Here is a 15,321-nt window from a genome sequence, read left to right on the forward strand (position 1 = left end):
CCCTCCCTCCCTGCATACAAGGATGGCTTCTCCATCCCTCCCTCCCTCCCTCCCTGCTGCCAGGGCCACAGAACCATCACTGCCCTCTTTACTTCCCACAGCAAAGGCTCTTTCAGGCCATAAACTGAGAGTGTAAATTGGAACAAAGTACAGGCATGTGCTCCTGTCAGACAGATTTGATGCAGCAGAACCTTGATTTTCCAGCAGTCCCTCCACCTTGTGCTGTCACTGACCTGGGAGCAATTCCACTGGGACTTTCTGTCTCCAGCCAGAGATCTTGTTTTAGAGCCCAAGAACTAAAGCTGGGACAAAACTGCCCAACAGCCTCTGCCTGGACATGGTCACTCAGTCACCACTTCAGGCTAAAACGGTGCCAAAAAATACCCACGTGTGTCACCCAGCAGAACATACAAGAGGTGAATCCCTGAGCAGTGAGGGGTGATTAACACACTAACTCTGCATCAGCAATCCAGGTGATGGATACAAGAACCAGAACTGTAGTTCTGGAAATCTGGAACTTCAGTTTTCTTTTGTTTACATTCCAAGTCCTAAATATAATGGCAGGAAAACTATGTGCATGAAACACCTGTAGCTTAACCTTTCTGCATTATGAAAGTAAGAAAACAGACCAGTAGGGGAAGCTTTACCTTATTTTTTCTAAGCAACAAATTTGGAGATTTTGTAATGATCAGAAGAATCAAATTGAAATCTCGAACAAAATCTTTATAAGATGATGGATTTGAGAATTCTAATTTAATTATTTTAGGGCTAGTTTTTCCTTGAGTTATGATTTATGAAACTTATCCCATGGTAACAAATGTATAGTTATTTTAATTGAAGTAAAAAGTCTTCAATGAGAAAAAAAACCCCTTTTCTCTTAGGCCAATGTTTTTGGTAGATTTTAATGTGAATAAATGGTTAACTGGCATCTAAGAGATGAGTGATATTTAATTTTGCTTTCCACATACAAATAACTGTAAATGTTTAGAAAAATGTATTAATAATTTTTGAAACCTGAAGGCACTCAAATTATTGCTGTTAGTCCTCAGGATGTATGAAGACACAACAGCGTTCTGGGTTTAAAAGTGAAAGTCTCCTGTGTTCAGGACTGTGTATCTTGTACACAAAATAACCCAATTACTTTTAGTTCTGTTAATGTAGTAGCATTATGTGTGCAATTTGGAGGGCAAATTCATGGATTATCAAACAATAGATGTTGATTACATAGATAAATAAATTTATGTACAGTATTTACTTGAATTCCCACAACTATGCTGTAACTCAGGGGCTTAAGTTCAAGAAAGCTGTTTTGTCTGGGAACAAAGCAGAAAGTTTTAAGCTTGTTTGCACTAAAAGGAAATAGGAATTTTTGGAATTGACTTCTAAATGATATATTAAGAGTTAATCCATATTCTAAAAAGAGAAACACTTCAATGGCCTTCAAATCAGGCCATACCCTACTGAACTTTCTAACAACCTTATTTCCTGGAAAATTATTTGTATTACTGTGCTAATAAGTTTGCAAATGAGCTCTTCTACTACATTCTGTTGGAGATGAGAACACTGAGAAAAGGAGGAATTTTTTTAAATAGGTCTAAACAATTATTAATTTTCCAATTATTAATTTCATTGTGATTCAATATGGAAATGTTTCCTTTATTTTCAGGCTAAGCTGTTAGTCTGAATATATATGGCATTAAAAAAAAAGCTAAAGATAATCTACAAGTACCTATCTGGATTTCCACTTTTCTCTCTACCTCTCCTTAAGAATTTGGGATTAGACAAAAAGGATTAACCTTATCACCTCATGCATTACCTCTAAAAGAAAAGTAAGAATCAAATCACATATCAGATTCTACATAAATTCTTATTTATTAGGCAGAATTGTAGCCTCTCACTGGAATTTTGGTTTGCCAATTACCCTTTCTGAAATGCAAAAGCCAAAACCTCTAAAAGCTTTTTAAAACCCTTTTCCCTGCTTTCTCTTAAATAATCTCTATTAAAGGGTTCATTACTTGAGAAATGTTTCATAGTAGTTTATATGTTTGCTTATAAAAACATATAGTTTATAGGTTTTCTTATAAAACCCCAGAAAAGCTGTAGATGGATTTACAAAAAGTTCCCCATCCCCTCTACATGGAACAATTGAGCAATGCTGCCCCTGTGCCACCACTCCTGGAGCACTTGGCTTCACCAGCTTCAGCACTGACTTTCCAAAGCTGTTGGGTCTAGACCCTCTTAGCTTTTCGTGTGGACATTTCACAGCAGAAGACAATTTTGTTAATTCTGCTGCTTATATTTTTGGGTTCCAAAATAAAAGCAGTGCAAACATCCAAAGCTTGCTCACTTATCCCAAGGAATTCCCTTCTGGCTGCATAGCCATTGCTTCAGGAATGAAGAAGAAGGAGATTTGTCAGGAGAGTTTGCCTATGTTGCAAAGGCTTCTGCATTCTAAGCCTTCTCACATGGTGGAGGTCTTCTTTAAATAAAGAAAAGTTAATCTCAATTGTCAAGTCTCTTTCTGCCCCATTAATGCATTTTTAGAATTTAAAATCCTTATTTCCCTCAAGAATAAAATTTCAGTGCCTAGACTGTATTTCCTGACAAAACGGACAAATTCATCACTTGCAAGAACTCAGAAGAGACCGTCCGTGAGCTCGAGGTCCTGAAGCTGAGAACCATCAGCGTGTCCCGTGTCCTGCCGGGGCAGCCCTGGGGACACTGGCCCTGCAGGGCAGTGCCACCTCCTTCCTCCCAGCAGATGGAGACAGGAAAACAAGGGAAAACAAGGCAGAGGGAGGCGGCACAACCCCTGCCCCGCTCCCAGACCTGCGCTGTGTCCCGGGGATCTGCGCTCCAGCCGCGGCCACGCCCGCCCCAGAGGGGCTGCAGGGCGGGTCTGGGAGAACACCTTCTGTCCCTCGGGCCCAGAGCGATGCTCTGCAACTGCACCGGGAGGGAGCACTGGCACCCAGACAGGGCTCGTGGCTCCTCTGTCATTGCTCCAGCCCACTGCTCTCCCATTCCCCTGCAGTTCCACAGTCTCTGCTCTGGGACACACTGTGGTTGTTTCCCCTCGGTCAGAAACAGCGTCCAGCACTGAGCACAGGGATGTTCTGTGTGGCACTGCAGCCACCTCCTGCAGACTGGCAGCACCCAGATGTGCCAGGGACAGCACAGGGGAGGAAGGCTGAGTTTCACACACAGAGTTTCACTGATGTCAGGATGAACTTTTGATGCAGTACTTGAAGACTAAACCCAAATCACACCCTTCCTCCCATTTCTACGTGGGTTTTTTTGTTACTCATTGAGAATATTTGGATTTCTTTCTTTACTTTCTGGCAAACAGTATTAATGCACTACTTTAAACATGAAGAAAACAGAACAAATACAAAACTGCAAGAACAGAAATCTGAGCTAGATAAATAAAAATAAAACTTCACTGGAAGATTGGTCAAACGTTGGAACAGACTATCCAAAAAGGCTGTAAAAGTCCATCCTTGGAAACACTCAAAACTGAGGTAGATTTGAGCTTAGAGCAAATTGATTTGATGTTGAAGCTGAATCCAACCTTTGAGTAGGGGACTAAAACAGATTTCTACCAGAGGTTCCTTCTAACTAGAATTATTTTATGATTCTATGAAAGCATGTTGCTTCTTTTCTCATCTCAGATATACCAAAAGACAAGGTAAAAATATCATATTAGCAAAAGGAATAAGTACAGCAATTATGTATTTTTTAAAGTTTTTTAGGACATAATAGAAAATAATCAGAACAAAGAGGACCAAGGCCCGAAGACATTTTATTAGGGAAGAAATGTTAGTATTTTTGTCTGCTGATCAAAAGCTACTTGTCAGCCAGTGATAACTGGGATTATTTGATAGTCTTTGGCTGCTGGAACTGACAGACATTCAACAATACTCCCACGGAAAGAATTTTTGACTAAAATTTAGCTGGTAAATCTGCCACTGATTTAAAAAAAAAATCCATCCTCGAGGAAGGCTGGCAGTTCCTGTGAGGTATTTGATTAATAATGTTCAAAGCTTCATTAGATGAACGTTACCCTGTCAGTGAAGGCTGTCATGCAGAAGCACCACAAGAGCCACTTGTATTAGGCACTGTAGAAACTAAGATTATCAACAGACATCTGCAAGCTAAATAACCGAAATCAGTAAGGCAAGGACATAAGAGAAAAGAAGGACAAGGAAGGATAACTACCCCTGAAGAAAAGAAAAAGGTTTCTTTTGCAATGGATTTTGATATCTGAGTTTATGAAAGACAACAAAATCCAGAACCACAGACATTCTCTACAGCTTCCAAGAGAGTTTTCCTGCTCTGTGGTGAATGGGAGCCCGGATAATAAGACATGGCAAGTGGCCACTCTGTTCAGAGCTGCTGTTGGAAGGACTGGAGCCTTAGCTCAGGTTTAGATCCTGCCCCTCTATTCAGGGGACAGGGGGCCTGCTGAGCACCTGGCTCAAAAAAGCTTCCAAAGCCTCCAGATGTTCCTCATGGGAAGAAGCCTGAGGTTCTCTGCAACTGAGACAAAACTTAAAAACTCTGTCAAAGTATTTATTTTAATAAAAAGATAGGAAAAAGAAAGTTTTTTATAAGCAGAAATTTTCCATCTGGCTATTGCTGTAATTTGTCCTTCATAACAAGTGTGGACTTTTATAGAAAGCTGTACACAGAACCAAATTTTAGTAAGACCTGGGCTTTTAAGAGACTCCCATTTTCTTGTCAGCTGTCATTTTCTCATGAGGCAAGATTCATATATGCTGGTTCTTTCTCATGAATCAATATTTTTGCATTTATGTGAACTTAAACATATGTATTTGTAGGTTCATATTTAATAATATTAAAATTAGAATAGTACATGCACCCAAGGACGCCACTGATAATTTCAGATTTTGGCATAGCTAAGCTAAAACAGAAGGCTTTCAAGATGTAAAAGATGAGTGTGCAGAGCAACACTACATTTACTGGCATATAAAGGTGGATGGAACTCACTGGACACAACAAAAGGTGGCAAAATTCAACAGCATCAGGTCATCTAAAATTAGTGCTGCAGCATTTCTCAAACACTACTGTTAAAGCAAATGCTACCTGGGAACAAGTTTAGAGTTTGGTGACAGACAATTCTATTCACATAAACTTTGGGTGAAAATTACTCAAAAGATAAGCACAGTACTAATCTAATGTCCAGGCAGTGGAATTGCAGTCTCTGATGAAAACTTCCTGAGCAGAAGCTGTTCTTGGTCCAGCCCAGCTCCCACACCTGTCCCAGAGCAAACAGTGGCACTGCCAGCTCAGAAATGAGGCACAGCAGATCCAACAGTGACCATCGTGGATCCCAAGGCATCTCAAAGGGAACCAGGATCCTTCCCCATGGACTCAAGCACTTTAGGAGGCTCAGTTTATGGGAGAGACTTAAGGCCACTATGACCCAACACACTGATTAAACTGGGAGGAACAGCATCTGTATCTTATTATCTACAACTGCAATGTTTGCATGTGTGAGATTCAACCAGAAATACCAGTACTGTCAGGAAGAAAGGGCTGACATGTATAAATGAAAATAATGTGCTTACAAAAGAATATAAGCATTAAGCATTTTCAAATGCTATGAATGCTTTTGTGAGAAATGGAGAAAAGGTAGCTGTACAAATTGGAGGAAACAAATTGAAAGGATACATTAGAGCAAAGGGAAAAAAAAAAATCAGCATATTCACAGAAGCCTGCATGCAAAAAGGAGGACACTGATCTAGAAATAATTATACTGGGAAATAGGATAAAGAGGATAAAAATAGCTGCCATTAAACTGTTATTTTTCTTCCAGTTGTCCTATAACATAATGGGTTTTGTCCACTGCCTAAACTATTTTGTCTCTTATGTTTTACATGTATTGGCATATATATGGAAAGATGGCACAGCTGATTAAGATTATATGTTTACATGGATCCATATAAATATATTACCTACTACATACAAGAACTAATAAACATAAGAAATAGTGGAGGAAATAGAAACTGTTTCAGTGAACCAATTATATACTTTCAGATGGCTTTAATTTGATGCATTATTTCACTGTTATCAAGTTAGAATGAGGCTATGGAAAGGAAAATTACCAATGGTGAAGCAGGAGGAGATGAATGTGCTGGGAAGAGACAGGCACCATCCCATGAAACCATAGGTTTGATAGCAGGCATTCAGATAAACCTGCTAAACTGTGGCTTTGCTTGATGGGAAAATACACTTCATGCTGCTGCTACAACCCTGCCAGGGCCAGGTAACACTGCCAGGGCCAGGTAACACTGCCCAGCCTGTGCCCAGGAGCACAGCTGGCTTTCTGGGGTTGGTATCAGACACACCCATTGTATTGGTGTTGCTGTCAGAGGCACAGTGCAAGTGCTGCCTTGGACTCTGCAGGTCCTGAGTCCCCCCAGGACTCACTGCCACCCTTTGTGCTGCTCAGAGAACCAAGGACAAGGGGTTACAGCTCTCCTTCCACAAGCCTGTACACAAGAACCCATGTTCTGGATCAGATTTCATAATCCTGCTCTGTGTTTCTTTATTTGCAAGCTTTCAAATACATATGTCCATTTTTATGCCTGAGATGGCAAGCTCCTGTTTATGGCAAGGCATTTAAGAACAGCCTTTACAAATATAAAAACAGCAAAGTCACTGAAAGTTTTATGTTCTCTGAGAGGCTCAACAACTTTGAAAAGAAATAAATGCAGCAGCTTGGATGTAAATATACAGTGATTTATTTGCAACATAAGAAAGGGATTTTTTGCAGCAGGAGAAATTAATAGTTTAGTCCATGTATTTGATAGTCTGAAATTTTTGCAAGCAGGTAAGAAAAAATTTGAGTATAAAGTACCTCAGAAGGAGATTTACAAAGACAGGCTACATTTTCCAAGATGTTTGGAAGGTTAATCTTTTACAGCACCGTGCCTTTGGTGGTGTTCCAAGTGATGTAAAATAACAAGCATAGTTCAATATTATTATGACTAATATGCAGGTTAGGTGAATATGAAGGTTGAGAGAGATAAAAAGCTGGTAACTCCACAGGTAAAATCTGTGATAAATGTAATTTGTATTGCTTTCAATATGTCAGAAAAGTTGAGACTAAAACATTTTTCTAAATCTTTTTACGAATACAGAGCACTAAACGTGCATCTTGCTGGTTTCTATAATGCAAACATCTAATCTTTCCTATTAACAGCAAAGCCACTGTTGAGAATGAACCTAATTAAGGAACACTTAACTGGCTTATCTCTATCTAAGCAGAGGGAAAGATTCAGGTGTCAGAAGGGGTGTTTTATGCAAGTGTGCCAAATACTCTCCAACATGGGAGGTTAAAGAAATTTCAGTATCGTGAAATGAATTACCAAATAATCCACAAGAAATACTTGGAGAAATCTTATTCATTTACTCCTTTTTTTCCCCCCTGAGATGGCAAAGAAGCAGGGGAAACACTGATGGTTATAATTACATGAAAATTATTTGCCACAATGAAAGGGACAATCAAAAATTTTCATTTCAAATATTTATCTTAACAGACTTTGTATAAATGGTGCTCGACAGTGTTCAGTATTTAAAAGATGGTTTAACTTGTGCCTGCCAAGCACTTCCACGAGGCCCCTGCTCACTGTTCAAGTACCAGCTAATAGCACATTCCTCAGTGTATCAAAATACAAGCACAACCTTGGAACTCCTGCATTTAAATTGTGGATTTCGATTACACAACCATTTCTGAGAGAATATATAAAACAGAGACAAATATAGATGAATTAATTTTACTAAAGTGCTTAGGTGAGTATCTGCAGGGAAGTGACATAAATCCAACCTCTGATCAGAGTCAAGGAGTGGGAGCTAGAGGGGATAACAGTGGTTACCAATGTATTCCACAGTTACTCCAGAGTGAAATAGTAATATGTTTAGTAGAATAAATCATATATTTGAGGCATTCAGGACCTAACACAGATTAATCTTATTCGGAGCTACTGCAATAAATTAACACTTCTACCTTAGTTTGTTAGGTAACATACAACCCAAAAACCAGGGAACCATAGGATTCCAAGAGAAAAATATGGATTCTCTGGTCACATAAGAAATCATCCAGGTAATAAAGTGGTTTAAGTGACTCTGAGTAAGAGGCAAACAAGCTACTCCCACTTTTGTTGTATTTCAGCCTTGTGTAAAAGCACACAAACAAAACCCACTGAATACTAAATGAGTTCTTTTTTTTCCACCTTCCCTCAGCTCTAAAATGAGTTGAAGGTTTTTAATCTTACTTTTGGAAGAAAAATCAAGTGGAGAAATATCCATATGTCAGAAGTAAGTTTATAAGAAAATTACTTTTATTCCAAAATTATGTGAAAACAATTAAATTTAACCTTAAGTGTCTACAATAAAACAAACCTCATTAGGTAATAGTTGGCAAAGTCTCATTAAACACACATCTGAAAGTGGGTTTGTTTCTTTAGGCTGATTTCTAAATGTGGACTCCTAAAGACATTTGCTCAAGGAAAGACTATTAACCAGCATATTACAATCTCTTAAATAATTTGTCTCATTTATGTATCTTGTGCAGTCTTGTGTATTTTCATCCAGGCAGCTTTATCTTTCTGTCACAGACACAGCTATTGGATGTGTCTGTGCCCTGTCTGTACATCCTTGCTGCCTCCCACCCACGTGACTGAATAGAACCCACTGAGCCACCACCACCCAACTGACAGAGAGCCAGCAGGGCTTTGTCACTGGGCATTTGGACTCAGAATTCTCTCTAGGCAATGGAGAAAAGGACTGACCTCCAAAACAAGCAGAACTCTTGAGACTTAAGAATCTGTGTTCGCTGATTCTTCAAATCTGAAGAAGGATGCCAGGCTAGAAACCATCTCTCTCTCATCCAACAGTTCCTGTTCACTGAAAAGAAAGAATCACCCCCATTATTGCAATTATATAATCCCAGGCATTATCACTGTTGTCATTAGTTAACACCTGAATTCCCTGAGCTCCACACCCGTTCAGGTGCAGTGAGTCTGCAGTTGCCAGCACCTCCTACCCCAGGTGTGCTGCTGAAGGAGGGTTTCCTTCTCATTTGGAGCTTGTGCCTTCCACCTGTGCTAGAAACACCTCCAAACAATCACAGGACCAGCGTGTCCTGGGCTGACAGTCACACGTGGAGAACTTGCTTCTGCTGGGTTAGGACTTGGACACTTGCCAGTGCAGTCAAGATAGCAAAGTTTATGTAAGATTCAGAAAGACAGAGAATATGCAGTAGAACCTGCTACTCCCCTACTGTAACTGTCTGTCCTGAGATAAATATTATTCCTGATAAATTAACATCAAGCCTCGTTCTTTAGTTGTGAATGGCTCTGTAAAGATTACTTAAATTGAAATAATAATGGATGATTTACACCAAGTAGAGTTAACATAACCTAGTGAATTAGATTTTTGTTTTCTGTATTTTAACTCCTGAGATATGAGAGAACATCCTCTTTTAGAACAGGTCTGTCTTTGAAACACATATTTCTGAAACATCATAGGAAAACTGGGAACCTGACTACATAGGTGAGATCATCTGGAGAGCCAGCAAGGTTTCAAAAAGTAAAGCATTCCTTCTCTTATTCACTTACAGAATAACTTGCTGTTGGTGAGGGTGCTTATAAAAAGTGACAAACATGTGGAAGGACATGATGACACAGCCTGTTAAAAATAGCCTGTTAAAAATCACTCTCTGATTCCTTCCCTCTGCAGTTCACTATTGAAAGGTGGTTGGAATGGCAGGGGGCAAAAATGCCAGCAAAATAAAAGGTCTTTGCAGTGCTGGGGCAAGGGGCAGTTACACAGCTCACTCCTCTGTGGTTCCTACCACCTTTGGTTGGTGCTGTCTCCCCCCTGCACAGCCAGGAAGGAGCCTTTTGGCTTCAGTTTGGTTTAGATTATTTGTAGATGCCTCAACAAGCATCTAGAGAGAGCCCTCAGCTTTCACAGAAAGATTCACAGATGATTTCCCAGAAAGCTTTAATCCTTATGACACACGTAGAAAGCACTGAGAAAAACAACAAACCACACAATACTTGTATTGATCTGTACAGGTGAGCTCAGCCAGTTCCATCTGTACTTTGCAATGGTATTTATATGCCTGCAGGTAGGTAGGAACAAGTACTAACAACTGAACAGCAGTCTGTCCCATATCCTTCAAAAATGTTTACTATAGAATTTGTTTCATTTTCTGCCCAGTAGATCTGCCAAAATCAAGCTTCTTTCCATTACTGATGTGTTTATGCTAGACTGCACACTGAATAATGTCTAAGAATCAACCTGAGATTTGAAATGTTATGGTCTCTGTCTCTTCAGACCTTTGATTTTCTTGGACATAAAAGCAAACTCGGGCTCAATCTCCTGTGCATACAGGCTTAAATGTTTAGGCCTTTAATATGAAAAATCAGAATGTATGTTTGTATATGTGTTTGCAGATGCATAACCCCAACTTGTACGTATCCATTAGAAAACACTCCTTCCCTGTGCCCAGCTCTGTTCAGGACTGAATGAGCAGCACAAAAGCATCTTTGCAGAGTGTGTTCCCTCAGTCTGAGCTGCCCTGTGCCAGCTGCCTGTGCTGCCAGGTACCAACAGGACAATCTGGGAGCAGATGACTCATCCCCACTCGGAACTCTCAGTGGCAGGGGGGAGCAGCACAGGCAGCAATATGTGCATCCATTCCCCCTGAAGATTTTGGAAGGCAGAGGAAATACACTGAAAGGGTAAACAGGGTAACCACTGTCCTTTGACAGAAAGATGAGCATGAGGGAATAGCAATCTGGCATGCATTTCTTTTAGACAGAATTGTACAGTGATAAAACTATTTTACTTATATCTTTGCCATATATCACCTACAAAATGAATTAATTCATTGGGAAATAAAGCAATTTAAAATAAAAAGCAAACAAAACCTTGAAATCCATTTTTTCCCACAAATTAAAGGCAGCTTTAAAAGTCAGTTTCTTTGTGATCCTTCAATTTATTTAGTAATCACATCCACATCATAAGAGCTTATTTCTTCTTTTCTAGTAGGTAGATGCTGAAGAAAAAGAAATGGGGGGCACATTCTTTGTCAGGGACTGAACAGACAAGTATCATTAACTTCAAGTATCAGAAACTCAATTGCAGTCTTGTAGCCTTTGTACCAAATTTGTCATATTTCAACTGTAGCAAGTTGCCACAGAAACTTCAGACTATTTTAATTTCAAAATTCTAGAAGAAAACAAACACATTTTTCAAGATGTTTTCAGCAGTTGCAAAACATCTAATTTCAGCAGTGGTATTCCTAAGTGAATGAGAAATATCATCTTTCATCCCAGTGCTAATGACATCCTACAAGGTGATGACATTAACAGCTGGAAAGTGTAACCTTGCCACCACACTTCTCAATTTGCCATTCACTTATTTCAAGCCTGTTGTCCAGTTCATGCCACTTTCTCAGCAAATTTCCAAACTTTGTTTGCTTAAATGCCCAAAGCATATGTTGCTGACAAGCCTTTTATAAGGTAAGCATGTTCATTATTCTCATGGGAGCTTTGTCTCCCAAGAAACTTCTCTTCTTGTCTTCGTGATCACTATCCCTCTTTAAAGTTTGCTCAGATCACTTATAAAATTGTTTTCCAGCTAATTTTCTCAGCTGTGTTTATTTTCAAACTGTCTTGGTAACCACAGACTCATTAGAATTTGATGGTTTGATCTTCATAGAGAAATTTGTGTATTTGATAGTGCGAGCATTTCACTTCATAAATAGAAAACAAATACAAGAGTACACAACTCCTTGGTGCAAAGAATTTCAAAACTGCTGAGAAAGGGAGTATCTCTGTTTCACTCTTGAAGGTTTCAAATCCACAGAAAGAAAACATTTACTGAAATTTCAAGATAAATTAGATTTAACAATCTGTCCAAAGCCTATTTCAGCTCATGAAACCATCTAGCTCTATGCCAGACAGCAAAGCCCCTTCTTTACCACGCAAAGGCTACTTTGAGCATTTTGGAAGGCAGGCTCCAATCATCTGAATGGCTTAGAGATTTATTTTTTTACCTGTCTCTGACTCTTCCTGCAAATTCTTTAAAAAGAATTTGATCGTGTCATTTTCCTGCAGGGAAATCCCAGGCTGAAATCATGGGACTTGTTCAAAGCCTGCAGTCCTGCCCAGGTTTCCTGCTCTGCCATCACAGGTCTGTGCTGCTGTGCCAGGATTGCTGGGCTGGGCTCAGAGGTGAGATCATAAGGGACAGCCAAGGGGGTGCAGAGATCACCCCACAACAGCTGCTGCTGTTCACATCCAACAGGCTCCAAAAAGCAAATTATTCATCTCCCCCAATTTCCAAAGGAGGGAGGGAGGCAAATTCTATTTGTCTGCCTCATCCCAGTCTCTTCGTTGAACAAGACAGATTGTCTTGTTCATCTTTTTACACAACACGAGTCTAACTTGGAACAGGGTGCTGTTGGACAAAAGGCAGTTGTCAATTATATGATCAACAACAGAAAATGTGACTTCTCTAATTTACAACAAAGAGAAGTGAAGTAAAAGAAATGACTGGGTGGCTCCCTGTAGCACTGGCCTTTTAATACTCAGGAGATGCTTACTAAAAGAAGCTGCTAAAATAAACCTTTTAAAAGAACACAAATTGGATGTGTGCTATTAAGTTGGGGGATGCTGATGGGACACAGAATATGCTCAATTTTATAAAAGCTCCTCTTGCACATTTTGTGAAGGAAATTCAAATAGTCTTCCTAATATTTTGCCAAGACTTCTTTTTCCTTTCATTCAAAAAGGAAAAGGACATTATTCCAGGAGGGCATATAAAGTAAGACACAGAACACAGAACTCATAGAAATAATTAGTGATCCAGTGGGAAAAAAATCCCTAAACTTTGAAATGCATTTACATATTTACAATAATGGAAACATATTTACAAAAAATGGGTCTTACTGGTGTTTACACACTAAGTACAGTTTTAATATTCTGAGAAGAGTGATGCACAGAAAAGACTCAAACATGTCAGTAAGATCAAACATATTTGAAAAATGGGGTAAAGTTTCAAACTGGTAGATTTTAATCAGTATCAGAGCAGGAACATAACCCTCAGAAGGTTCTGATTTGTTGAATTCCCTTTTCTTCTTTTCCCCGTTCCACCTAGTAGTTCATACAAGCCTTTGATTTTTCACAGATGCAGTGGTATTGTCTGTGAATAAATGAATGCAGATAAATGGTTCTGAGTAGCAGCAAAAAGCCTGAGCTACACTAGCCCATGATGGATTCACAGAGACCTGTGGTGCATTCACACAGCATTTCCAGGGCTTCTCAGGAATTCTGGTTCTCAATGTCCAGAGGCAGAGCCGGAGCTCTAAGTGGATTATATGACACTACTGCCCATGACAACAGGGAAAGGGACTCAATCACAGAGGGTATCTTGTACTTTTAATTACATTCTTGTATTCTCTTGCTTTTGTAGCATCACAGTCTCTCTTAAACACAAAACTTGAGCACCAAACCCCAGTGTTGCTCTTAATCTAGTCTTACTGCTGAATAAGTTACATGGTTCTCTCAGTTTCATGCAAATCCTTGCATTCCATTTCCTGAAAATTAAATATATTTGCTTAGAAGCTGCTAATGCAAATGCGGTTTATGCAACAAAATTTTATGAAAACAGTTAATTTTTTTTGGTGTGTTTATTTGTTCATCTGTATTACCATGAGGAAAGAAAACTGACCCAATTTGTTTAGAGTGTATCTAGATGACCCGGGTGCTACGTCAGTCAGTGGCTCTGTGAGAAGTAATAAGGCCTCAGAAAAAGCTGGAGCTGACTGAACTTTTTTTCCTTTAGGGCTGACTATGTTAACACACTTACTGAAGGAGGGGACAGTAATGATCCAGTCACTACTTATCAGGACAAAATTAGTAATGATATATAATCCCAGTGGTTTAAAAGTAAGGAGCTCCAGTTCCAACAAAAGTCCTAGTAATGCCTTGGTTTAAAGTCTGAGTGAAATCTGCATCTATAACCCTTCAAAACAGCTTAGTATTAAAAAAAAAAAAAAATCCCAAACCAATCCAGAAACCTGAACCAGGACCAACTTTTACTGTTCAATCTTCAAAGATTAATGTTTAGATACTCAAGACCTTTGTACAGTTCTGAAGAACTGAAGAGGAAAAGTGTTGAGAAAGGTTAAAAACCCCAGTATATTGTAGGCCCTCCCCCCCCCCCAAGTTTTAATGATGCAGAAGCTGCATAATAATCTCCCTGTGAACCATAAACATAATAAAAGCTGAGGCCATTTCTAACATAATCTCTATCAGCAAGATGCCAGCGCTTTTCCAGATTTCCTAACGGGTCCCTGCTAATTCCATGCCAAAACTAGCAGTGGATTTCTTCCTTTTAATCTCCCCTAATGCCTTATTCGATTATTGTCACTGCTCTCCGACCGCGCACCGTCCCTCCAAACCCTAATTCCCGCCCCGGAGCAGTGAGCGGAGCCCGCCCGGCGGGACACGCACGGACAGCGCAGCCCGGACAGCCCGGACAGCCCGGACAGCCCACACTGCCCGCACTGCCCACACTGCCCGCACTGCCCGCACTGCCCGCACTGCCCACACTGCCCGCACTGCCCGCACTGCCCGCACTGCCCGCACTGCCCGCACTGCCCGCACCGGGCACAGCCGGGCCAGCCCGGGGCTGAGCCACAGCCCGCCCGCTCCCGCAGGGACCATGAGCTCCAGCTGACGGGCCTGGGGCACCGGGGCGGCCCCGCACAGCCCTGCGGGATGGCATGGCACGGCATGGCTCTGCTCATCGCCTCGGCCTCTGTCGCCGTCAGGTGAGTGACACCGGCCCCGACGGCTCCCTCCGGACCCGGGCCGAGCCCCCGGCCCTGCCCCGGGGCCCCACAGCGGGAGGGTGATGCGGGACTCACCTCTCCCCGCAGCCTGGGGAAAGCGCTGGGGGACCAAGGCGACGGAGCGGACCTGTACTCGGAAAACATCACCCGGATCCTCGACAAGTTGTTGGACGGCTACGACAACAGGCTCCGGCCGGGATTCGGAGGTAGCGGGGCCGTGCCCTGGGGGCGGCTGTGGGGAAGGGCGGGCGGGAGCTCTGGGGCCCTCAGGAGGGGTCGGGGGGGGGGGCGCTGGAACCCACGGAGCGGGCGGCGAAGGGCCCGTGCCCGGCCCCGGCTCTCGCGGGGCGGCTCCGGTGCTGCCCTCGCACCAAGGGGGCCCCGCCGGCCCCGGACCCTCCGCCCCCGGCCCCGCTCCGTGTCCC

General features: G+C 41.4%; 2 protein-coding genes across 5 annotated transcripts in view; one reads left to right on the forward strand and one right to left on the reverse strand.

The window, feature by feature from the left end:
• Nucleotides 1-8,931, reverse strand: part of GABRB2 (gamma-aminobutyric acid type A receptor beta2 subunit) — a 151,003-nt gene extending 142,072 nt beyond the window's left edge. Inside the window, exon 1 of the mRNA XM_027643256.1 lies at nucleotides 8,817-8,931. The gene's annotated coding sequence lies outside the window, so the exon portion shown is untranslated. The remainder of the gene's footprint in view (nucleotides 1-8,816) is intronic.
• Nucleotides 8,932-14,718: 5,787 nt separating this feature from the next.
• GABRA6 (gamma-aminobutyric acid type A receptor alpha6 subunit) overlaps nucleotides 14,719-15,321 on the forward strand; it is a 21,410-nt gene continuing 20,807 nt past the window's right edge. For all 4 annotated transcript variants that reach the window (XM_027643263.1, XM_027643265.1, XM_027643266.1 and 1 more), the window contains exons 1-2: nucleotides 14,719-14,875; nucleotides 14,984-15,102. In XM_027643263.1, the coding sequence (XP_027499064.1) occupies nucleotides 14,823-14,875; nucleotides 14,984-15,102 (172 nt within the window). In that variant the 5' untranslated portion in view covers nucleotides 14,719-14,822. The remainder of the gene's footprint in view (nucleotides 14,876-14,983; nucleotides 15,103-15,321) is intronic.

The sequence above is a fragment of the Corapipo altera genome, unplaced genomic scaffold, assembly GCF_003945725.1.
Source record: "Corapipo altera isolate COAL_440 unplaced genomic scaffold, ASM394572v1 75, whole genome shotgun sequence".
Taxonomy (NCBI): domain Eukaryota; kingdom Metazoa; phylum Chordata; class Aves; order Passeriformes; family Pipridae; genus Corapipo; species Corapipo altera.